The following is a 26,374-nucleotide window of genomic DNA, read 5'->3' on the forward strand; positions in this document are numbered from 1 at the left end:
ATATCCCTGATGAATACAGATGCCAAAATTCTCAACAAGATCCTAGCTAATAGGATCCAACAGTACACTGAAAAGATTATCCACCATGACCAGGTAGGATTTATCCCTGGGTTGCAAGGGTGGTTCAACATATTCAAATCAATCAGTGTGATAGAACACATTAATAAGAGGAGAGGCAGGAACCATATGATCCTCTCAACTGATGCAGAAAAAGCATCTGACAAAATACAGTATCCTTTCCTGATTAAAACTCTTGAGAGTACAGAGATAGAACAGTCCTCGATTTCATAAAATCCATCTATGAAAAGCCCACAGCGAATGTCCTTGTCAATGGGAGAAAGCTAAGAACCTTTCCCTTAGGATCAGGAACACGACAAGGATGCCCACTCCCACTACTGTTTTTCAACATAGTGCTAGAAGTCCTAGCAACAGCAATCAGACAACAAAAAGAAATAAAAATTATTCAAACTGGCAAAGAAGAAGTCAAACTCTCTCTCCTCGCAGATGGCATGATACTTTATGTTGAAAACCCACAAGACTCTACCCCCAGAATTAGTAGTACTCATGCAGCAGTTCAGTAATGTGTCAGGATACAAAATCAGTGCACAGAAATCAGCTGCTTTCTTACTCAGTAACAATTAAGCTGTAAAAAGAGAAATTGGAGAATCGATTCCATTTACAATACCACCAAAAAACATAGGATGCCTTTGAATAAATCTAACCAGAGAGGTAAAGGATCTATGCTCTAGGAACTACAGAACACTCAAGAAAGAAACTGAAGAAGACACAATGAGATGGAAAAACATTCCATGCTCATGGATCGGAAAAAATAAACATTGTTAAAATGTCTACACTGCCCAGAGCAATCTACACTTTGAACGCCATCCCGATCAAAATACCAAAGGCATTTTTCAAAGTGCTGGAACAGACCATCCTAAAATTTGTATGGAAGCAGAAAAGACCCAAAATTGCCAAGGAAATGTTGAAAAAGAAAAAGAAAGGCTGGGAGCATCATGTTGCCTCATTTCAAGCTATATTACGAGGCTGTTATCTCCAGGACAGCATGGTACCAGCACAAAAACAGACACACAGACCAACAGAACAGAATGGAGAGCCCAGATATGGACCCACAACTCTTTGGTCAAAGAATCTTCGATGAAGCAGGAAAAAATATCCAATGCAAAAAAGACAGTCTCTTCAATAAATGCTGCTGGGAAAATTGGACCGCTATATACAGAAGAATGAAACTCAACCATTCTCTTACACCATACACAAAGATATACCCTAAATGGATGAAAGACCTCAATGTGAGACAGGAACCCATCAAAATCCTAGAGGAGAACATAGGCAATAACCTCTTTGACATCGGCCACAGCAACTTCTTTCAAGACATGTCTCCAAAGGCAAGGGAAACAAAAGCAAAAATGAACTTTGGGGGCTTCGTCAAGTTAAAAAGCTTCTGCACAGCAAAGGAAACAGTCAACAAGACAAAGAGGCAACCCACAGAATGGGAGAATGGCATTGGGGTCATTAAGAGAAAGAAGACGAAAATGAAGGTGGTGGAAATCAGAGGGGCAGACAAACCATGAAAGAGTATGGACTTTGAGAAACAAACTGTGGTTTTAAGAAGGGAGGGTGCTGAGTGGATCAGTTGGCCCAGTGTCGGGTATTAAGGAGGGCTCATGTTGCTTGGAGCACTGGTTATTATGCACAAGCCATTAATCATGGAATATTACATTAAAAACTAATTATGTGTTATATGGTGACTAACGTAATGTTATAATAATTCTTTAAGAGTATGTGATATATTCCATTTCCAAGTTCAAAAGACCCTGGTGATGCCAACACATGGCCTTTCATTGGCAAAAGACTAAGGATGCACAGAGTGGGGGATAATCTGGGTACTGTTTTTTCATGGTTGCTTAGCCTTGAGTCTTCACAGTGCAGGTGCGATATTACATTCCTAGGATAATGGGCATTGGTCAGAGTACAGCAAGCCAGTAATCAGAGGAGGGAGCATATGAAAGTGGTGTCATCTCCTTTCAGATTTGGAGGTTCGAATCCCAGCTGGACCAGAGATAAATGCAAGAGAGCTGGGTGCAGGGTGCACTGAAAGCCCTCATATTTCTGTGAGTGCTTGCTGAACAGCTGGTAGTGGGATATCCCCTGTCCAGTGAGGAGAGAGTGGGGTGTCACCATTTGTGTTCCATGTTGACACCATGAAAGAGGAACAGAGCATCCTCCAGTGGGGGTGGAAGCTACTTACATTGCCCTCCCCCATCCCTGTGCTTGGCATGTTTTCGTTTTTGTTTTGTTCTGTTCTGTTTTGTTTGTTTTGTTTTGTTTACTGGCGTGGGTTTGACCATGAGCCAGCAAAGGTGGCATCTCCCCAGAAAAGCAAAACAGTCAGTGTGCCCCATGGGGCAACTCTACTGATTATTCTGTACTTCAAATCATCCCTTTCAGTTCTGGTAGAAATAGGACCAGGGAGTATTTTTTTCTTCCTTTTTCTTTCTTCTCACCCTCTCTCCTTTAGAATCAGGCTTACAGTTTTTGTTAGTTTTTTTTATTTCCTTTTCTTTCTCTCTCCCACTCTCTTTCTTTTTTGGATCAGATTTGTTTTTCTTTTAATTCCCCCCCCCCCCCCCCCATCCCATTTTTTTTCTTTGGTATCAGGGTTATAGTTTTGTTATATTGTCTGTTTGGCTTTTTGGGTTCGTTTTTCTCTTCCTTTTGGAGCAGGCTTTTTTGTTTTGGGTTTTTTTTTTTTTTTTAATTATTCTTTTTTTTTTCCTGGGCATTTTTCAACAAACAAATCATAGCATACCTAGATAAGAGTCAAAGCACTCCCCCTTGGAAGCAAGGAGGAACTCTGCAGAGCACTAACCAGTGGGACAGAGCAGCCAAATTGCAACAGCAGTGTGCACAGAGTATATACCAGAAACACTTCCTGAAGTGCTAGGCCCTGAACAGTGTGTGACCTCTTTTTAATGTAGTAGTATTCTGAGGTGCAAGAAACATAACAACCTTTCATAACACACAAAATATAGAAACGTAGCTAAGATGACAGGATGGAGAATTTCTCCCCAAAGGAAAGATCAGGAAGATATCACAGACAGAAGCTGATATAAGCAATATAGCTAAAAAAAAAAAAAAAAAGATCAACAGTAATAAGACTACTACCTGGCTTTTAAAAAATCATAGAAGACACCAGGGAAACCCTTATAAAAGGCCTAATAACTAGTAAGGCTAAAATGAAAAAACTCTATATCTGATTTGCAAAACAGGATATAATTACTATGAGGATTGAAGAAGCAGAAAAGTGAGGTGATAAAGAAAGTAAAATTTTGGAAAATAAAACTGAAAAGAAGAGGGAAAGAAAACTATTGGATTAAAAAAGGCAGACTTCGGGAACTCAGTGAATCAATAAAGCAAAATAATATCTGTATCATAGGAGTTCCAGAGGAAGAGCAACTAAAGGGTGCAGAAGGTATATTTGCACAAATTATGGCTCTTTCCCCATTCTGGGGAAAGAAACAGGCACTCAAGTCCAAGAGGCACAGAAAACTCCCCTCAAAACCAACAAAAACAGGTCAACACCATAACATATCATAGTGAAACTTGCAAAATACAAATATAAAGAGAGAATTCTGAAAGGAGCTCAGGAGAAAAGGTTTTTAACCTACAGTGGTAGACACATAAGGCTGGCAGCAGACCTATCCAGAGAGACCTGGCAGCCAGAAGGGACTGGCATGATATATTCAACATGCTAAATGAGAAAAATATGCTGCCAAGAATACTTTATCCAGCAAGGCTATTGTTCAGAAAAAAGGAGAGCTAATAAGTTTCTAGGACAAACAAAACTAAAGGAATTTGTAAACACTTAAGCCAGCCCTGCAAGAAGTATTAAAGGGGACTTTAAATAACAAAGACCAGAAAGGAATAGGGACTATCTACAGGAACAGTGACTTTACAGGTAATTCAATGGCACTAAATTCATATTTTTCAGCAATTACTCTGAATGTAAATGAACTAACTGTTCCAATCAAAATACACAGGTTATCAGAATGGATACAAAAACAAGACCCATTGATATGCTGCTTTCAAGCATACTCATTTTACATAGTATGAGAGACTCATTTTACACCCAAAGACACCTCCAGATTGAAAGTGAGGGGGTGGATAACCATTTGTCATGCTAGTGGACATCAAAAGAAAGCTGGATTAGCCATCCTTCTATGAGACATACTAGATTTTTAAAATTTAAATTCAATTAGCCAACATAATACATCATTAGTTTCAGATGTAGTGTTTAATAATTCGTCAGTTGCATATAACCGTCAGGGCTCATCAGAGACAAACTAGATTTTAAAACAAAGACTGTAATAAGAGATGAAGATGGACACTATATCATAATAAAAGGGTCTACCCAATAAGAATATCAAACAATTGTAAATATTTATGTCCCTACCTTGGGAGCAGCCAAATATATAAATCAATTAAAACAGACTTTATCTCATTGATAATGATGCAATAATAGTAGGGGACTTTAACACCCCACTCAGAGCAATGGAAAGATCATCTAAGCAGAAGATCAACAAGGAAACAAGGGCTTGAAATGACACACTAAACCAGATTGAATTAAGAGAAATACACAGAACATTTTATCCTAAAGCAACAGAACACACATTATTTTTGAGTGCACATGGAACATCCTCCAGAATAGATCACATACTGGGTTACGAATTAGACCTCAGCAAGCACAAAAAAGATTAAGATCATACCATGCATATTTTCAGGCCACAGTGTTATGAAAGTTAACATCAGCTACAAGAAGAAATTTGGAAGGACCACAAATATATGGAAGTTAAAGAGCATCCTATTAAAGAATGAATGGGTCAACCAGGAAACTAAAGAAGAATTAAAAAAATACATGGAAGCAAATGAAAATGAAAACATGATAGTCCAAAACATTTGGAATGCAGCAAAGGTGGACCTAAAAGGGAAGTATATAACATTATAGGCCTTCCTCAAGAAATAAGAAAAGTCTCAAATACACAACCTAACCTTACACCTAAAGGACCTGAAGAAAGAACATCAAATAAAGCCAAAACCCAGCAGGAAAAGAGAAATAATAAAGATTAAAGTAGAAATCAATGATACAAAATCAAACAAACTGTAGAACAGATCGGTGAAACCAGGTTCTTTGAAACAATAGGATCGACAAACCTCTAGCCAGACTTACCAAAAAAAAAAAAAAAAAAAAAAAAAGAAAGAAAGAAAAAAGAAAAAGGACCCAAATAAATAAAATCATTAATGAAAGAGGAAAGATCACAACCAACACCAAAGAAATAGAAAGAATTATAAGAGAATATTATGAGCAATTATATGCCAACAGATTAGGCAATCTGGAAGAAATGGATGCATTCTTAGAAATATGTGAACGACCAAAACTGAAACAGGTAGAAAAAGAAAACCTGAACAGACCCATAACCAGCAAAGAAATTGAAGTGGTAATTGAAAATCTCCCTACAAAGCAGAGTCTAGGGTCAGATGGCCTCCCAGCGCAATTCTACCACACATTTAAAGAAGAATTAATGCCTATTCCTCTGAAGTGGTTTCGAAAAATAGAAATGGAAGGAAAGCTTCTGAACTCATTCTGTGAGGCCAGCATTACCTTGATCCCCAAACCAAAGACCCCCACAAAAAGAATTACAGACCAATATCCCTGATGAAACTGGATGTAAAAATCCTCACCAAGATACTAATAGGGTCTAACATTACATTAAAAGGATTATTCACCATGACCGAGAGTGATTTATTTCTGGGCTGCAGGGGTGGTTCAACATCTGCAAATCAGTCAACTTGACATACCACCTTAATAAAAGATAGAACAGGAACCATATGATCCTCTCAGTAGATGTAGAAAAAGCGTTTGTCAGAATACAACATCCTTTTTGATAACAGCCCTCAACCAAGTAGGGATTAGAACGAATATACCTCAACATGATTAAAGCCATAGATGAAAGACCCACAACTAATACCATCTTCAATGGGGAAAAACTGAGAGCTTTTTACCTAAGGTCAGGAACATGACAGGTATGTCCACTCTCACCTGTTGTTCAACGAAGTACTAGAAGTCCTAGCCTCAGCAATCAGACAAGAAGAAGAAATAAAAGGCATCCAGAATCGACAAAGAATTCAAACTTTCACTCTTCACAGATGACCTAATATTCTATATAGAAAACCCAAACGACTCCAGCAAAAAAATTGCTAGAACTGATCAGGAATTCAGCAAAGTTGCAGGATATAAAATCAATGCACAGAAGTCTGTTGCATTTGTATATACCAACAATGAAACAGAAGAAAGAGAAATTAAGGAGTCAATCCCATTTACAATTGCACCCAAAACTATAAGATACCTAACCTAAGCAGAATAAACCTAACCAGAGGTAAAAGATCAGTAGTCTGAAAACTATAGAACACTTATGAAATAAAATGAGGAAGACACAAAGAAATGGAAAAACATTCCATGCTCATGGACTGAGAGAACAAATATTGTTAAAATGTCTATACTACCCAAAACAATCTACACATTCTGTGCAATCTATATCAAAATAACACCATTTTTTACAGAGTTGGAGCAAATAATCCTGAAATTTGTATGGAACCAGAAAAGACCCCATATAGCCAAGGGAATTGAAAAAGAAAACAAAACCTGGCGGCATCACAATTCCGGACTTCAAGCTCTTTTACAAAGCCGTAGTCATCAAGACAATATGGTATTGGCACAAAAACAGACACACACAGGTCGTGGAACAGAATAGAGAGCCCAGAAATGGACCCTTGACCCTATCACCAACTAATCTGCAGCAAAGCAGGAAAGAATAGCCAGTGGGAAAAAAAAGAGTCTCTTCAACAAACACTGTTGGGAAAACTGTACAGCCACATGCATGCAGAAGAATGAAACTGGACCACTTTTTACATCACATAAAAAATAAATTCAAAATGGATGAAATACCTAAATATGAGACAGGAATCCATCAAAATCCTGGAGGAGAACACAAGCAGTAATCTCTACTACCTTGGCCACAGAAACTTCTTGCTAGACATTTCTTATTTTAATAATTGTTAACAAGTTTATAGGCCACCTCCATATTTGGTCAAGAGTTTGAAAAACATTGCAGCAAATTGGCTCTGTATTAGAATAGAAACCGTGTCTGCTGATTTTATTCCACTCTGTCCCAGCACTTAATATGACATTTAGGTAGAACAATGTATAAAAATTTAGTGAGTGAAAGGAATAAAAAGCTTTAAAAGATATTTTTAAAGTACTATCCCAATTTTTGTCAACAGGAAATCATGTTTATGGAAAGTCTTAATAATTCGCTGAGGCAAGGGAAACATGAGCAAAAATGAACTATTGGGGCTTCATCAGAATAAAAAGGGTTTGCACAGTAAACAACACAACTAAAAGGCAGCCTCCAGAATGGCAGAAGATATTTGCAAATGACATAACAGATAAAGGGCTAGTATCCAAATCTATAAAGAACTCTTTAAACTGAACATCCAGAGGACAAATAATCCAGTCAAGAAATGGGCAGAAGACATGAGCAAAGATTTCTCCAAAGAAGACATACAAATGGCTGGTAGACACATGAAAAAATGCTCAACATCACTTGTCATCAGGGAAATACAAATCAAAACCACAATGAGATACCAACTCACACCAGTCAGAATGGATAAAATTAACAATTCAATTAACAACAGATGTTGAGAAGGATGCAGAAAAAGGGAAACCCTCTTACACTATTGGTGGGAATGCAAATTGGTGCAGCTACTCTGGAAAACAGTATGGAGGTTTCTCAAAAATTTAAAAATAGAACTGCAGTACAACCCAGCAGTTGCCATGGTAGATATTTATCCAGAGGATGCAAAAATAGTGATCCAAAGGCACACCTGCACCTCAGTGTTTATAGCAGCAATGTCCATAATAGCCAAAACATGAAAAGAGCCCAGATGTCCACCAACAGATCAATGGATAAAGATGTGTTACATACACATACAAACACACACTGGAATATTAGCCATCAAAATGAATGAAACCTTGCCATTTGGAACACAAGCAAGGGGAGTGGGAGAGGGAGAAGCAGGCTTTCCACTGAGCAGGGAGCCCTATGTGGGGTTCGAGCCCAGGACCCTGGATTCAAGACTGAGCCAAAGACAGACACTTAACGACTAAGCCACCCTAGTGCCCCATGTTTTTGTTGGTTTTGAGGGGAGTTCTCTGTGCCTCTTGGACTTGAGTGCCTGTTTCTTTCCTCAAATTAGAGAAAGGGCCATAATTTGTGCAAATATACCTTCTGGCCCCTTTTCCTGCTCTTTTTCTGGAACTTCTATGGTATGGATATTATTTGCTTTATGATTTTGTTGAGTCCCCTAAATCTGCCTTTGTTATCTAATAGTTTTCTTTCTCTCTTCTTTTCAGCATTATTGTTTTCCAAAATTTTATCTTCTTCATCACTGATTTGCTTTTCTGCTTCATTCATCTTCATTTATATGGTCTCCATTCAGGACTATATCTCAGTTATAGCATTTTTTTTTTTTAATCTCAGCCTAGCTAGAGTTTAGTTCTTTTATCTCTAAGATAAGGGATGCTATAGTGTCTTCTATTCCCCCCCCCACCCAGGCCAGCTAGTATCTTTAGAATCATTGTTTTAAATTCTAGTTCAGACATCTTACTTATATCAATATTGATTAAATCCCTGATTGTAAGTACTACCTCCTGTTCTTTCTTTTGGGGTGAATTTCTCCAGCTCAAGATTTTTGTCCAGAAAAGAAAAGAAGAAAGAAAAAACAACAACAAAACAAAACTAGATCCTGGGTGTGTTTTCATCTGATTATTAAAAGAAACTAGATCCCCAAAATAAGGGAGAAAAAAATACATATATCTATATAAAATATGTTGAAAGGCGACTGAAAAAGAACACATATGTATTAACTATATATACAAATAAAAATTAGAATTAAAAATTGAAAAAAAAAAAGAAAATAACAAAAAAATAAAAGAGTAAAGAATAAAGAAACAGTGAATACTGGATATCATTTTTCCCTAGAGCTAAAGTCCTCTGTGATCAGTTAATTGGTGTGATTAGTTGTTTGTGCTGGTTTTCTAGAGGAAGGGCCTGTTGTGCTGATTATCAGGTGGACCTGATTTTGTGAAAATGTGCCTCCAGGGTGTAGGGCTTTCTGTAGGCAGCTCTGAACTCCACTAGGTGGTAGTGTTTTACTCTGTGAAGGCTTTCAGCACTGATCAGCAGGTTGAGTATGGCAGTCACCCTGCTGTCTAGCCCTGAAGATGATAATTTCTATCACCCACTCTTCAGTGAGTCCTCACAGAAATCCAATCACTCTTGTCTCCCCGGTTTCTATCAGAACTCTGTGTTCACCCTGCCTGTGTCTGAGCCTTTTATCTCAGGCATGCAACTGAGTTTCAAAATTCCAACAAATTTTAAGGGCTTTTGAGGTAGGATCCCACCATTCCTCCCAAGGAGGGTCTTGCCAGGCTTGTTCTTTTTGCCCACTACACCCCAGGAGAGTGATTGCACAATCACACAGCAGTTCATGGTTTATGGCAACACAGAGCAGAAAGCTGCCACATAAACTCACCATTCTCAGACTACTTCCATACTCTTTTGCCTGGGAACAGTGCCACACTTAGGCGCCACACATTCCTTCAACCCAGGGGATCCTGAGATCATGCCCTCGTACCTGGAATTTTGCCACCTCAGCATCTTTAAGCCAGGCATGTCCCCTACTGTAGCAGACTTCTACAAGTTCTGATTTTGCACTCCACTACTTGTAGTACTTTGCGGGATACTCCTTAAGCAGATTTCCATCTTGCTACTTTACCCTAGCTGTATCACACTGGATCTAGGTCTCCTTACCTCCTACCTCCCAAACAGAGGTCGCCTTTCTACTTATAGACTTGTAGCAGTTGCTTTCTCATACGTGATCAATCGGTCGATTTCTCAGGTGTTCAGAATGAGTTGGTAACTGTGTAGTTGTATTTAAGGGATAAGTCAAGTTTAGAGTCTCCCTATTCCTCCACGGTCTTTTTTTTTTTTTTTAACTTTATTTGAGAGAGAGAGACACAGAGAGTGAGTGTGAATGACAGAGAGAGAGAGAGAGCTCAAGTGAAGGGGAAGGACAGAGGGAGAGGGAGAAGCAGGCTCCCCACTGAACAGGGAGCCTGATGCAACACCAGGCTTGATCCCAGGACCCAGAATCATGACCTGAGCTGAAAAGAGACCCTTAACTGAGCCACCCAGGCACTCCTCCTCCACCATCTTAATTCCTCCTCCCTTTACCTACCTTTTTAACAGTTAAAACCATTATAATTGACTTGAAGTTGACGTAAGAATACTAATCTGGAAATCTACCTTCCCTCAGCTCGGATTTCAGGAAAGGCAATATTTCAGGCACTAGTAGTCAGCATTAGTCAAGAGAAAATGAATTTTTTATTGCAATAAATTTGAAGTTTAGGGGCTGCCTGGGTGGCTCAATTGGTTAAGCGACTGCCTTCAGCTCAGGCCATGATCCCGGAGTCCCTGGATTGAGTCGCACATCGGGCTCCCAGCTCCATGGGGAGTCTACTTCTCCCTCTGACCTTCTCCCCTCTCATTCTCTCTCTCTCTCTCTCTCAAATAAATAAATAAAATCTTAAAAAAAATTGAAGTTTATCATAGCAACTTTGTTTTTATTTTTTCTTCCATAAGTCAAACATTATCACAATTGCGTCTTTGAATCATTACTGTACTAACAAACAGACTATTTCTGTACTCTACCATGTCACTTATTTAATAGTTGTTACAGGCTGTCCTATTACTAGTTTATTTTATAATGATAGATAATTTTCAAATACTCTTTATTGTGAAATAATTTCAAACTTTCAACTTATGCCCAGTTCTAATGTGATACCTTAATGCATTATGTTACAGGTATTTGTTTACTCAGTCTGCTTCCATTTAAGACTATGATTTCTTTGTATTCTTATTCCCTGGTTTATATCTATTACATAACATAAACTCAAAGAATAAATGATTAACTCATTATTTGCAAGATGGAAAATTGAAGTCCTTGAGTTTTCACTAGTTTTTTGCTCTAATTTCCTTATTTATATCCCAACAATATCAGCTTTTAATTTAAAAATTTAATAATTGAAAGTGAAAATGCCTACTTGAAACCTCTTACAGATAGTTATATAGTTTTTCATTTTAGTAACATCTAGCCCTCTTGCTGTTTATCTTACTATGGTCTTACTTACTATATCACTTGTATATGTTGTATAATATGAATTAAGTTAAATACCATTAGTGTTTTCATCATTCAATCACAGCACTTTCAATCTAGGAAGTAATTCTCAAATCAAGGTTTGAACACTATTTCCATTAGCAAGGATAAATAATAATATTAAAGAGTTTAAATGTGCAGTTTTTAATAAACTTCATGTGGCTGAATTAGGTTGTTTTATAATGGAAACCAGCATGTCACTTATCAATTTATATTTAAGACAAGAAATATCCCAAAGTATCTAGAATATGTATGTGCCTTATTTGTGATACTCTTTTCTTTCTTTCTTTTAAGTTAACAAGCAGTTTGTTTTATTTTAAAATCTGGGATGAGATACTTGGTTTCAACAGCTTATTTTTCAGTAACTTTTGAGGTGACCATATGAAGTACAGTATTGTGATGCTTCCAGCTTTGGAACTTTTCTTTTTCAACATTCCTTTGCTATTTGGGGTCTTTTCTGGTTCCATACAAATTTCAGAATTATTTGTTCCAGCTCTGTGAGAAAAGCTGATGGTGTTTTGATAGGGATTGCATTGAATGTATAGGTAGGTAGCATAGACATTTTAAAGATATTTGTTCTTCCAATCCAGGAGCATGGAACATTTTTCCATTTCTTTGTGTTTTCCTCAATTCCAGGAAAGAAATAGTTTTCTGAGTATAGATCCTTTGCCTATTTGGTTAGGTTTATTCCTAGGTATCTCACGGTTTTTGGTGCAATTGTAAATGGGATCGACTCCTTAATTTCTCTTTCTTCTGTCTCATTGTTAGTGTATAAAATACAATTGATTCCTGTGCATTGATTTTATATCCTGCCATGTTGCTGAATTCCTGTATGAGTTCTAGAAATTTTGGGGTGGAGTCTTTTGGGTTTTCCACACAGAATATCATGTCATCTACAAAGAATCAGTGTTTGACTTTTTTGTTGATTTGGATGCTTTTTATTTCTTTTTGTTGTCTGATTGCTGAGGCTAGGACTTCCAGTGCTATGTTGAACAACAGTGGTGAGAGTGGACATCCTTGTGTTCCTGACCTTAGGGTAAAGCTCTGTTTTTCCCAATTGAGAATGATATTCACTGTTGGCTTTTCATATATGGCTTTTATGCTATCGAGGTATATTCCTTCTATTTCTACCTTGTAAAGAGTTTTAATCAGGAAACTTTGCTGCACTTTGTCAAATGCTTTTTCTGCATCTATTGAGAGGATCCTATGGTTCTTGTCCTTTCTTTTATTTATGTAGTATATCACATTGATTGTTTTGTGGATTTTGAACCAACTTTGCAGCCCAGCAATAAATAAAGAGAAGAAAAAATTAAAATTGAAAGACCAAAGAACCATGGCGAGAAAAAAACCAATAATGAATTCTGTATGAAAAATTCCCCTAGCACTGGAGTTTTGCAGTTCTAAATGATGGGTAAACTTGGTTTTGGCTGGATCTTCCTGCTGATCTTCTGAGGGAGGTTCCTGTTGTGGTGATCCTCTAGCGCCCCCCCCCACACCCCAGGGTGGAATTGTACCACCCTTGCCAGGAGCCAGGCTAAGTCATCTGCTCCAGATTGCTTTTTGCGGCTTTTTTTCCCTGAAGGCTTTCCAGCACAGCTTTAGAGAATGAGAATGACAATGGTGGCCTCCCAATCTCTAGTTCCAGAGCTGAGAGCTCTGGGCACCACTTCTCAGTGCACCCTGGGGTAAATGCAGTCAGTCACTCTTGTCTTCCTGGACTCCCATCTGCATTCTGTGCTCACCCAGGCTATGACCAACCATTTCTGTCTCAGTCATGTGACCCTGTTTGGAGTCTCCAAACCCAGCAGACTCCTGTGGTGCGCTCCTCCCAGGGTAGGATGTCTCACTGGTTCTGCCATGGTTTGTGGTATATGGCACCCTTGAGCTGAGAGTCCACTCCTGGGCTCACTGAGTGTACCCGGCTCCCTTGCTCCAATGTCTGGCAACTCTTCCATACCCAAGCACCACCCCCTCCCCACTGTCTTCCTGTGACCCCAAGGGTCCTGAGACCACACTATCCCACCTCAGATTTCACCCTATTTTGCCATCTGAGTGCCTTTCAGGCAGGGAGATCCTTCACCAGAGCAGACTTCTGAAAGTTCTGATTTTGCATTCTGCTGCTATATCACTTATAGTGCCAGCTTCTGGAGGCTCCCTCCAGAAGGAGGGTAGCCCTCAGTTTATCTTACCATAAGTCTGCTTGAATTCACTTCTCTGTACCTCCTACCTTGCAGAACGTATACACTTTTCTATTTTTAAGATCTATTTTTAGATCTCTGGTTGAGTTTGCAGGTGTTCAGAATGATTTGATAGCTATCTATGTGCATTCCTCGGGCCAGACTAAACTAAGGTCTTCTACACTCTACTATCTTAGACAGATATTCTCTTTTCTGATATTGAAGTATTTATAAAGCCAAATAAGTGGTCAGAAAGTTCCTTTTTAAGCACTATATTTAAGTAATGGTAGGTAGGTAATCTTGGTGTTTAAGAGCTTAGAGTACCTATCTGATAGATACTTGATACTAGTCACAAATGCAAGCTGTTTGATTTAAAATTTTTTTGTAGTCACATTTTAAAAACTAAAAGAAACAGATGAAGTTAATTTTAAAAATATAATTTGATGCAATAAATCCGCCATATTATTTTCGAATGTGTTTGGTACTTTTAAATTAGCCTTTTTTACACTAAGTACTTTTAATCTGGTATATATTTTGCATTTAATGTGCATTTCAGTTCCTTCCTTCAATTACTTGTGAAAATTACTGAATCACTCTGTGTATCAAATCCCAATTTTTACAATGGCAACAGATGTTAAGAATTAAATTAGATAATATATGACATGTCTGGCAAATAGTGTTACATAATTCTTAGGTATTTTCTTTAAAAAAAAAATTCAAACAGGTGACCATGGCAGTAATGACCTCACTGCCTCAAGGCAACATCATATTTTAGGGATTAAGTTGTAACCCTTAAGCATTCATCTCTTTTCCTTGGACAATGCTGGACACACACATATCTCTTCAACTGCTTGTTTAAATTATTTTTGAAGAGAAACAAAATCATTTTTAGTTCATCAATTGTGACTCATGCTCATGTACAACACTGATATAAGATGTTAATAACATCTGGAAGGAAGATTGGTGGAGCATCCGGAAAATAGATCTCTTTACTTCATACTCAATTTTTCTGTAAATTCAAAACTACTCTAAAAAGTAAATTCTGTTACAAGCAAACCAAGAAGGCAAATACCATGTCTGTTATTAATTCTTGCTGCATCTTACTTGTGACAGAATCCATCAGTAAAAGTGGTGTAATAGTAAAAGCACTATTAAAAGTGCTTTTTAATAATAAAATGATATAAGAGAAGTTTGTAGTTAGAAATATAACTTAATGTTTCCTCTTTTGGTAGTCATTCATTATCCACCTCTTTTTAAGTAATATATGGTAAACTTAAGCATGAAAATGTTGTTTTTACTCTATGGTCATTGGGGTGGACAATGGGCAATTATTGGTGGCATCCTGATGCTAATGGCAGAAATAGTCCATAAATATACACCGCCACGGTTTTGAGAATATTTTCTTTTCCTAATTTCAGGTTGGGTGGGACTATATCAGCATACAAGATAGTACCAGATGAAATAGAAGAAATCAAGGTACAGTATGCCATTTTTTATGTCTTAGAAGACTTAGTATCTCGCCGGGTAGGTGGGGGAAGCATTGCTTTTCCTTTACACTATTTAATCTTTGGGTGTGGGACTTCATTTAAGTCACAGTTATCCTATTTGAGTTAAAAAACATAAAATAATCCTCCTCAGATTTTAATTACCATTGTCAGTGCATCTCTATGAAAATTTTTTGGAAGATCAAAAAGGAACACTTCATGTGAAATTCATTGAAAATCTACATAAGAAACATTATATATAGGCATTAGTGTGCATAATGGATTATCTTTCTATCTTGTTTTAATTTATTTTCCCTGTAAGCTTTCACTAATTATAAATACCAGTCTTCTAGAAAATATTTTCTGGTTCCAGTGAAAACATAGTATTTGCAATTGCAAATTGGCAATTTAAAATTTATACATTAAATGAAAACTTGACTTTACTCTTTGAAAATTACATAGTCTGCATTTTTCTGTTTTTAACATTTTATTCAATCCTATGGACTGTTAGTCTTCTGGCATATCATGTGGCCCTTCCCCAAGAGCAATTTACAATCTAATAAGAACTGAACCTATTATCTATTATATAAATAAAATTTAACAACTGTAAAGCAATAGTTAAGGATAACAATACTGAGTTGAATTGTTAACAATGACATTTAAAGATCCAAACAAATCATCAAGCTGATTTAATCAGCCTTTCCAAAATCAAGTTCAATAAATTCAAATTTTAGTCAATAATTTCATTTGCTAACATTATTTTCAAATAAGTTAATTTCATTGGTCTTTATTATGTAATACACTATTAGTTTCAATATGCCTGGTGTCCTATATAGCCAATCAGAAATTAATCCAATAATTATATTCTAGCAGGAAAAAAATAAACCAGGAGTGTCAAAAGACCCATTCCAACTTGATATAAGTTCATATAATACTTTGGTTTAGAGAAACCTTAGGTCCAGTCCAGCTTGTGTTGCTATTAACTTAAAGAGGAGATAAAAGAGAAGGAATAAGTTTGAGAGTAAAGAGGGTAAGCTTTGAACTTATTTGAGGTCCCTCTCAGATAACCAAATACCCATTAAGTCATTGGTTAAATCATCCAGAACCTCAGAAGAAAGATAATTTTATCTTTCAATTGATGTTAGAATTTGTCCTTATCCAAAAACTACCTGAGGCCGTGCTAGTTAATGGAATCACCTAAAAAAGCTATATTAAGTAATAAAAGTAGACCAAAACTGTTGACCTATCCAAGAACCAAACGATTCATATATTTTTATTAATTTAATTAATTAGAAGAAACACTGTCTATTTTTTGTCATGACTTTTCTCTAAAGAAGTAATTTTTCATTGTGGTTTTTGAAATTCTAGAATTATAAGAGTTATCCCTCAGTAGATTCCTTCAAAAAAACATGACTCATGCATGACATTACTATATGATTTTTTAAAATTAATTACTGGTGTTATATCTAAAATAGCTTTAGAGAGTTTAAAGCCTGAGGAAAAAATATGAAATTGATTCTTGTTTCAAAAGCATTGGAAGAAGACCTGTTATACAATATTTCATCAACATTTATTTGATGGCACCATTAGCATTTTCAACTGAAATCAGATATAATCTTTTTGTTTTGATTGGAGGATATGTGAAACATCTGTTTATAATGTTCACTTTAGTTGGTAAATAACTGAGTAATTTAAAATTATCTGAATAGTACAATGGAGTTTAAATTTGAAATACATCTACAATATACCATGTATAAATAAATATGCATGTGTATTTTTATTATTAAAATACGATTGATTAATAAAATATAATTCAATTTTTACAAAGTATGGTGATCTTCACAATATTTCTAGCACCAGAAATTATTATTTAGTTCATACATGGTTTGAATTAAGCATTTACTGATTGATTATAATAAATCACCACATAGTAGATGCTTGGCCAAAAGTTTAAGGGATAAAGTGCAAATGCATTCCTGGCCCAATCGTGACCATCTGTTCCACCCAATATCCCGAGTTTTTATTATTTCACATTCATTTTATTTAGTTTTATTTTTATACACATCCCTTACTATTAAAATTTGTGTTTCTCTTTGAATTTTATATGAATTGAATCACAATGTATACATTCTCTTGTGCCTTAGTTCTTTGGTTCAGCACTGTGGGATTTAGTCATATTCATTATCTATATCATATTCATATGCATTATCTATAGCTAAGATTTTGGGGGAGGTTGTTTTGTTCTTTTTTTGTTTTTGTTTTTATTTTTTGCTGTAAAATACTCCATTGTGCCACAAATTAGTGAGACATCCTACTCTTTTTTTTTTTTTTTTTTAAGATTTTATATATTTATTTGACAGAGAGAGATCACAAGTAGGCAGAGAGGCAGGCAGAGAGAGAGGAGGAGGAAGCAGGCTCCCTGCTGAACAGAGAGCCCAATGCGGAGCTTGATCACAGGACCCTGAGATCATGACCTGAGCCGAAGGCAGAGGCTTAACCCACTGAGCCACCCAGGTGCCCTGACATCCTACTCTTGATGGACTTTTACCTTAGTTCCATTTGGAGCTATTATGAAAAATGATGGTATAAAATCTTATAAAACATTCTATTTAAGAGTTTCTTTGAGGTATATACTGAGAAAAGGAATTCCCGAGTTTTAAGTAATGTGTATTTTCAACTTTTCTATATGAAATCAAATTATTTTCCTCATCGTAATGGCAGGTAAACTACCACCTTGGGTGTATTTATTTAAAATAGAAATATTTAAATATTAATTCCTTATCTATAATTTATATTGGGATAAACTTGTTTTTATATATGGGATGACTAAAATTACAAAATATTTTTCAAAGATATCTTTATTTTCCCAGCCCAATTTTTTGAAAAAAGCAATTTGTCCCCCACTGGTTTGAATTGCCTCATTTATCTTACACTAAATTTTCATATGCCTGAATACACACATACACATACATAAGTCTGTCTTTTCCTGAACTTTTGTTTCATCGATCCATTTATTCCATTGCTAGCACCATACTGTTTTGGTTATAATGCTTTTCTTAACATAATAGGAAAGGTTTGTGGGGGTTTTTTAATACTATTGGCTCATATATTAATTGCTCCAGTTTATCAAGTTTCAAAAATATTCCTGCCGAAGAAACTTCTGGTTTTAGCTAAGATACAGTAGTTCTATTCTTCCCCAATATTTTCTTTTATAACTCAAAATTCCTGGACATTACAAAATAAACAAGTATAGAAAGACTCTGACGGTAGGAAAAAGAAATCAGACTTTCTAAGGATTTCAGAACTTGAGGAATAACACAGCAATGAGTTAACTGGGTTGCCTTTTTGTCTCCTATTTAATCTCAAAAGGACACTGATGAAACCCCAATCTGGAAACACCAACAGACACAGACAAAACAAAACAAAATAAAACAAAAAAACACCTAAGAAAGCTTGTCCTCAAGCCATAGGACCCAGGACAAGAGTAGACTAACAGAACAAAAGTGTTTGTCAATACTCACCTTACTCCAGCCCAATAACAATGGGGAAACTACTTAGCAGCCCCACATTTTTAGCAGAGCCAAATAGGAAGCTAATCTTCCACCTCATTCCTGCTACCACAGAGGCAGATGGCAAAGCTTTGAATCCCTCTTCTGGTAGTGTTTATTGGCAGAGCTGACCAGGAAGCTGTTCAGTCTCCCACACTCCCAACAAAATAGGCAGTGCTCTGATTTCCCTGCTAGGATACTGTAGTTAGGGCCTAGTGGGTAGTTGATCTTCCATTAGCTCAGGGAAACAGGGTGTGTTCTGCTTCCTGTAGCAAGATAATTGTTATAATTATTATATTATATTATATTATTATATATTAATTAATATAATTAATAATTATAATTAATATTAATTATAATAATAATTGTGGAGTCCAGTGATGAGCTGAGTGTCTACCCCAACCCAGCAGCAGTAAGACTAAAGAAACAGTGCAGGGTACAGCTACTCACAACTCTCCTTTACCTTCCTTTTTTTGTGTCTCTGAGGCCTATAAGGGTGATGTGATTCCATCCCTGTCTGCATCAGTAAGACTGAACGAGATGGGAATAACTAATATTCCATTCTCAGTAAGCGTTAACCTTCTCCTTCCCCTCTTGGTGTCAGCAGGGCCCAGCAGGGAGATGAACATCTACCCCTACTATCAATAATGTGGAGCAAGGTGGTGCCCCACTTTTTGCCAGAAAGGTCTTGGCAGGACTAAGAGAGGACCTAAATTTCTGCCCTACTGTCTTTAATGAAGCAGTATGAATGAGTGCCTCAATTTTGCCAGAGTGGTGTCAGTGGGACCCAGGAAGAAGCTTAACAATATTTATATTGCCCTCCTACTATACTATAACAAAGGGATATCTGTTAAAAAAGAAGGTTAAGTAAGCTCTAGAGTCTCATAGTACCCAAAATGTCCTGGGTACAGTAAAAAAAAAAAAAAAACTATCCTACGAAGAACAGGGAAAATCACTACTTCAGTGGGCGGGTGGGGGGGAACAGTCAACAGATACCAACAAAAATATGAATCAGATGTCAGAATTGTCCGACGAAGATTTCAAGGCAGTTATCATAAAAATGCTCCAACAAGCAATTACTAATTTTCTTGAAACAAATGAAGAAAATAGAAATTACAAAAAGGAAAAAATGTTAATTACAGAACTGAAAAGTACAATCACCAGTGTAAACGGCTGACTGGGGGAGGGTGGTGGGAAACAGTTGTGCCAAAAGGAAGTGGAACATTTTTTCAAGTACTGGTTTAAAGAACTGTCAGTCACAAAGTCCAAATCCAGTGAAATTATTCTTCAGAAATGAAAGGGAAATGAGGACACATTCATACAAAAGAAAACTTAAAGAATTTGTCACAAAAAAAGCTACCCTGTATGAATGGATCAATGACTCTCCAAAGAGAATTAGAAAGGAAATGAAAAACTTAAGATTAAAAAAGAGAGAAAAAGGAAAATGATAACAGAGAAAGGCTTGAAATTTCAGAAAGAAAAACAGTAGAATGGATAAATATGGCAGAGTGTCTTTTCTTATGGTTTTCTTAAGTCACACTTGAGGGTTGAAGCAAAACACTATATGATGTGGTGCACAATGCATGTAGAGTAAATAATGAACGCAATATTTTAAATGTGGGAAAGTAAAGGGTGACTGAATGAAAGTAAATTTTCTGCATTTCACTTGAAATGAAAAATGTTAATATCAGTAGACTTCAATGTTATATTTGTAATTATAATATAGAAAGCATCCACTCAACGTAACCACTAAAAGCAACATACAAAACAATATACTCAAAAACACTGAAATTAAGATGGAATCCTAAAGTTTGTTTGAGTAACCCCCGATTAGGAATGAGAAACAAGACAGAAACAGAAGACAAATAATAAAATGGCATGTTTAAGTGCTAAGATGTCAATAATTACCTTAAATATAAATAATTTAAATATACGAGTGAAAAGACAAAAACTGACATAATGAATTTTTAGAAATGATCCAGTATATATCATTATCAAGAAACTCATTTCAAAAACAATGACATATGTAGATTGAAAGTAAAAAGATACACTGTGAAAATATTAATTTTTAGAGGAGAGTTCTCAAGTCAGTAATCCATATTTCTTTCTCTAGAAACTAGAAAAAGATGAGCCAGATATTGTCAAAGCAAGAAGACAGGTAATACTCAAGAATTGGTATCAGTGAAATTGAAAATGGTAAAATAATGGGGAAGAAGCTGACTCTTGAAAACTCAATAAAATTGATACATAGTAGACTAATGAAGATAAAGGAGAAAAGATAAAATTATTGATACCCAGATTGAACAAAGACTGTTGCTACAAATCTTCCATCAATTAAATGGATAATTAGAAAATACTATGAAAAACTTCATAAATTGGACAACTTAGCAGAAATGGACCACTGCCTCAAAACCCACAAACTACCAAAATTAACCAAGACCAAGTAGGCAATGTGTGTAGTCTTATAACCGTAAAAGAAATTAAATTCATAATGAAAAATCTCCTAAAAAACAAATCCGCAGGCCCTGATGGTTTACTGTAGAGCTCTGCCAAACACTGAAGAAGAATTGCCATCAATTTTAGTCAGTCTTTTCCAGAAAGGAGTAGGGCAGGAAATACTACCACCTTATTTTATGATGCTAGTATTACTCTGCTAGCAGAATTAGAAAAACACAGTACAAAAAATGAAAACTGCAGACCAGTATTTATCATAAACTCAAATCTACAGATATTACCAAATGTAATCCAACAAGGTATAAAAGAAATTATGTACCACTACCAAATGGGATTTATTTGAGGTATGCAAAACTTGTCCAACTTAGGAAAGGCAATCAGTCTAATTCGTTATATCAATAAGTTAAGAAAGTTTTTATGATTATGTCAATTGATGCAGAAAAGTGTTTGACAAAATCTAAAATCCATTCATGATTAAAAAAAAAAATTCTGCAAACCAGGAATAGAAGGAAACTTCCTGAACTTGACAAAGAACATGTACAAAAAATTTTACTGCTAAAAACATACTTAATGGTGAAAAAAATAAATGAATGCTGTCCTCCTAAGATCAGGAGCAAAACAAGGTTGTCTACTCTCACTACTTTTTCCCAACTGAGTACTAGAAGTTCTAAGTAGTACAATAAGGCAAGAAAAGTATTAAAAGGCACAAAGTTTGGCGATTAAGAAACAAAACCCTCTATTTGCAAACTGTATCATTATCTACATAGAAAAAGTATCTATAGAAAAATTCCTACAACTAATAAGTCAAGTGAGTTAATTTGGGGAATGTAGATCAACAGGTACACACAAAAACACCAATTGCATTTTTATATGCTGACAACAGAAACTGAAATTTAAAATTTAAAATTGAAATTTAAAAGACGATACTATTTACCGTCACTCCAAAGAAAGTTGAATACTTAGGTATGCACTTAAGAATATACCTATGTTAAATCTGTAAGCTGAAAACTACAAAATGCTAAAGAAATAAAGGGACACCTAAAGAAATGGACAAACAAGCTATGTTCATGAACTGAGAGATTGAACATACTAAAGATGTCAGTTCTTCCCCTGTTCATGTATAGGTTTATGTGATTCCTATCGAAAACCCAACAAGTTGTTTTTTTTTTGTAGACATACAATTATATAATTTATTCTTAAATTATATGGAAAAGCTTAGGTCCTAAGACAGGTAATACAATTTTGAAAAAGAACAAAATGGAAGGACTCTTTCCAGTGGTGAGATTTACAGTAATCAAGATAGTGTAGTATTGGCAGAAAGACACATGAAACAGAATAAACAACCCATAAGACTTACACAGATATGGGGGCGCCTGGGTGGCTCAGTGGGTTAAAGCCTCTGCCTTCAGCTCAGGTCATGATCCCAGGGTCCTGGGATCGAGCCCCGCATCTGGCTCTCTGCTCATCAGGGAGCCTGCTTCCTCCTCTCTCTCTGCCTGCTTCTCTGCCTACTTGTGATCTCTGTCTGTAAAATGAGTGAATAAAATCTTTAAAAAAACAAAAAAGACTTAGATATGTTCTTTATTTTTAAGATTTTATTTATTTATTAGAGAGAGAGTGTGCATAAGCAGGGGGAGTGGCAGACAGAGGGAGAAGTAGGCTTTCTACTGAGCAAGGAGCCCAATGTGGGACTCTATCCCAGGACCCTGGGATCATGACCCTTGCTGAAGGCAGATGCTTAAGCAACTCAGGCATCCCCATAGATAGGTTTAATAGTTTTAAATAAAGCTGCAAAAGCAATTCAATGAATTACCTTTTCAACAAATAATGTTGGAACAATTGGATATCCATAACCAAAAAGAAAAAAAAGAAACAACCTAAATCTCACACCTTATACAAAAATTAACTCTATTTTAGCCATTCTGACTGGTATGAGATGGTATCTCATTTAGTTTTGATTTGTATTTCCCTGATGATGAGTGATGTTGAGCATCTTTTCATGTGTCTGTTAGCCATCTGGATGTCTTTAGAAAAATGTCTATTCGTGTCTTCTGCCCTTTTCTTAACTGGATTATTTGTTTTTTGAAGGTGTTGATTTTGACAAGTTCTTTATAGATTTTAGATACTATATCTAAATATATATCAGATACATATCAGATATGTCATTTGCTGATATCTTCTTTCATTCCATAGGTTGCCTTTAAGTTGTTGGTGATTGTTTCCTTTACTGTGCAGAAGCTTTTTATCTTGATGAAGTTCCAATGGTTTATTTTGGCTTTGGTTTCCCTTGCCTCAGGAGACATATCTAGTAAGAAGTTGCTACAGTTGATGTGAAAGAGGATACTACTATGTTCTCCTCTAGGATTTTGATGGATTCCTGTCTCACATACAGGCCTTTCATCCATGTTGAATTTATTTTTGTATATGGTATAAGAAAGTAGTCCAGTTTCATTCTTTTGCATGTTGTCCAGTTTTCCCAACAGCGTTTGTTGAGAGAATCTTTTTTCCTTTGGAGATTCTTAACTGCTTTGTTGAAGATTAGTTGACCATATAGTGGTAGGTTCATTTCTGGATCTTCTATTCTGTTCCATCGATCTGTGTGTTTGTTTTTATGCCAGTACTATACTGTCTTATCACCATAGCTTTGTGATTTAACTCGAAGCCTGGAATTGTGATGCTTCTAACCTTTTCTTTTTCAAGATTGCTCTGGCTATTCAGGGTCTTTTGTTGTTCCATACAACTTTTAGGATTGTTTGTTCTAGCTCTGTGAAAAATGATGGTGTTATTTTGATAGGGAATGCATTAAATGTGTAAATTGCTTTGATTAGTACAGACATTTTAATAATATTTGTTCTTCCAGTCCATGAGCCTAGAATGATTTTTCCATTTTTGTGTCTTCTTCAATTTCATTCATCAGCTTCTTATATTTTTTAGTTGAAAGGTCTTTCACCTCTTTGGTTAAATTTATTCCTAGGCATTTTATTCTTTTGACTGCAATTGTAAAGGGGATTTTTTTATTGATTTCTTTTTCTGGTAATTCATTATTAGTGTATAGAAATTTAACAGATTTTTGCATAATAATTTCATATCCTGAAGCTTTACTGAATTACTTTATTCTAATAATTTTTTGGTGCAATATTAGGGTTTCTATATATAGTATGTCAGCTGCAAATAGTGGTAGTTCTGCTTCTTACTTTTCAATTTGGGTAACTTTTATTTCTTTTCTTACCTAATTGCTGTGGCTAAGACTTTTAATACTATTTCAAATAAAACCAGTGAGTGTTGACATCTTGTCTTATTCTTGATCTTAGATAAAAAAAAACTTTGAGCTTGGGCACCAGGGTGGCTCAGTCTTAAGCATTAAGCATCTGCCTTCAGCTCAGGTCTTGATAACAGGGTCCAAGGATCAATGCCCACATTGGGCTCCCTGCTCTGTGGGAAGCCTGCTTCTCCCCCTCCCACTCCACCTGCTTTTGCTCCCCCCCCCCTTCTCTCTGTGTCTTTCTGTCAAATAAATAAATAAATAATCTTGGGGAAAAAAAAAGGTTTGAGCTTTTCACTGTTGAGTATGATATTTGCTATGGGTGTGACATATATGCCCTTTATTATGTTGAGATACATTCCCTCTATTATCCACTTTCTGAGGGCTTTTATTATAAGTGGAGGTTACATTTTGTCAGGTGCTTTTTGTGCATCTACTGAGATGATTATGTGATTTTTTTCTTTCATTTTGTTAATGGGTGTAATGTTGATTAATTTGCGAATGTGGAACTATTCTTGTATCCCTGGAATATAGCTCCACTTTGATCATGGTGTATGATATTTTTAATGTATTCCTGTTCAGTTTGCCAATATTTTGGTCAAGATTTTTGCATCTCTATTAAGAACATTGGATTATAATTTTTATTTTTTGCAGTGTCCTTATCTGGTTTTGATGTCAGGTTAATGCTGGTCTTGTAAAATGAGTTTGAAAGCATTTCTTCCTATTCAGCTTTTTGGAGAAGTTTGAGAAGGATGGGCATTAAATCATTTTTGAATGTTTGATAGAATTTACCAGTGAAGCCATGGGATCTTGACTTTTACTTTGGGGATTTTTTGATTACTGATTAAATCTTCTTACTTGTGATCACTTTATTTATGCTGTCTATTTCTTCCTGATTCACTCCTGTAAGATAGTATATATCTAGGAATGTATCATTTTTTTTCTAGGTTGTCCAATTTGTTGATATGTAATTGTTCATAGTAATCTCTTATGATCCTCTGTAGTTCTGTGGTATAAGTTGTAACTTCTCTTCATTTCTGATTTATTTCAGCCCACTCTCTTTTTTTCCTGGGAGTATCGAGCTAAATTTTTGTCAGGTTTTTTTTTTTTTTTCCCCCCCCCCGAAGAACCAACTCTTAGTTTCATTGCTCTTTCCTTTTGTCTTTTTAGTCTTTATTTATCTGTTAGTTATTATATCCTTCCTTATACTACTCTTGGGCTTGATTTATCCTTCTTTTTCTGGTTCCTTTATGTGTAAATTTAGTTTGAGATTTTTCTTGTTTCCTCAAGTAGGTTTGTTTTGCTATGAATGTCTCACTTAGAACTGCTTTTGCTGCATGCAGTAGATTTTGGTATATCCTTTTTTTGTTTTCATTTTTCTTGAGGTTAGTTTTTTTGTTGTTACTGTTTCTCTTGTTTTTGTTTCTTTGATGACCCAGCGGTTGTTCAGTAATGTGTTGTTTAATCTCCATGTTTTTGTAATTTTTTCCAGTTTCCTTCTTAAAATTGATTTCTAGTTCACATCATTGTGGTAAGAAAAGATACTTTATATGATTTCAGTCTTCTTGAATTTATTGAGACTTGTCTTATGGCCTAACATGTGGAGTGTCCTGGAGAATGTTCTATGTGCACTTGAGAAGAATTGTGTTACTTGCTGCTTTTGGATGGAGAGTTCTATATATAAATATTGAGTCCATCTGATCTAATATATTGTTCAAGGCTGATGCTCCCTTATGATTTTCTGTCTGGATAATTTATCTTTTGGTGTAAGTAGGATGTTAAAAGTCCCTTATTATTATATGCTGTCAATTTCACCCTTTAGGTCTGCTAATAATAGCTGTACTATTTTGGTGCTCCTATGTTGGGTACTTATATATTTATAAATGTTATATCTTCCTACTGTTTTATCATTATGTAATGCCCTTCTTTGTTTTTTATTACAGTATTTGTTTTAAAATCTGTTTTGTCTGATATGAGTATAGTTATACTCTTTGCATTGGCATGAATATCTTTTTATATCCCTTCATTTTCAGTCAGTATATGTCTTTACTTCCAAAGTGAGTCTCTTGTAGAAAGTATGTAGATGAATCTTGTTTT

At 35.8% G+C, this 26,374-nt stretch overlaps 1 protein-coding gene across 2 annotated transcripts in view; it reads left to right on the forward strand.

Annotated features, from left to right (window-relative positions):
- LOC111140696 (gephyrin-like) overlaps positions 1-26,374 on the forward strand; it is a 349,666-nt gene that overhangs the window by 266,808 nt on the left and 56,484 nt on the right. For both annotated transcript variants that reach the window (XM_022492907.1, XM_022492906.1), the window contains exon 3: positions 14,948-15,005. In XM_022492907.1, the coding sequence (XP_022348615.1) occupies positions 14,948-15,005 (58 nt within the window). The remainder of the gene's footprint in view (positions 1-14,947; positions 15,006-26,374) is intronic.

This window comes from Enhydra lutris, unplaced genomic scaffold, assembly GCF_002288905.1.
Source record: "Enhydra lutris kenyoni isolate GAN:26980312 unplaced genomic scaffold, ASM228890v2 scaffoldscaffold4, whole genome shotgun sequence".
Taxonomy (NCBI): domain Eukaryota; kingdom Metazoa; phylum Chordata; class Mammalia; order Carnivora; family Mustelidae; genus Enhydra; species Enhydra lutris.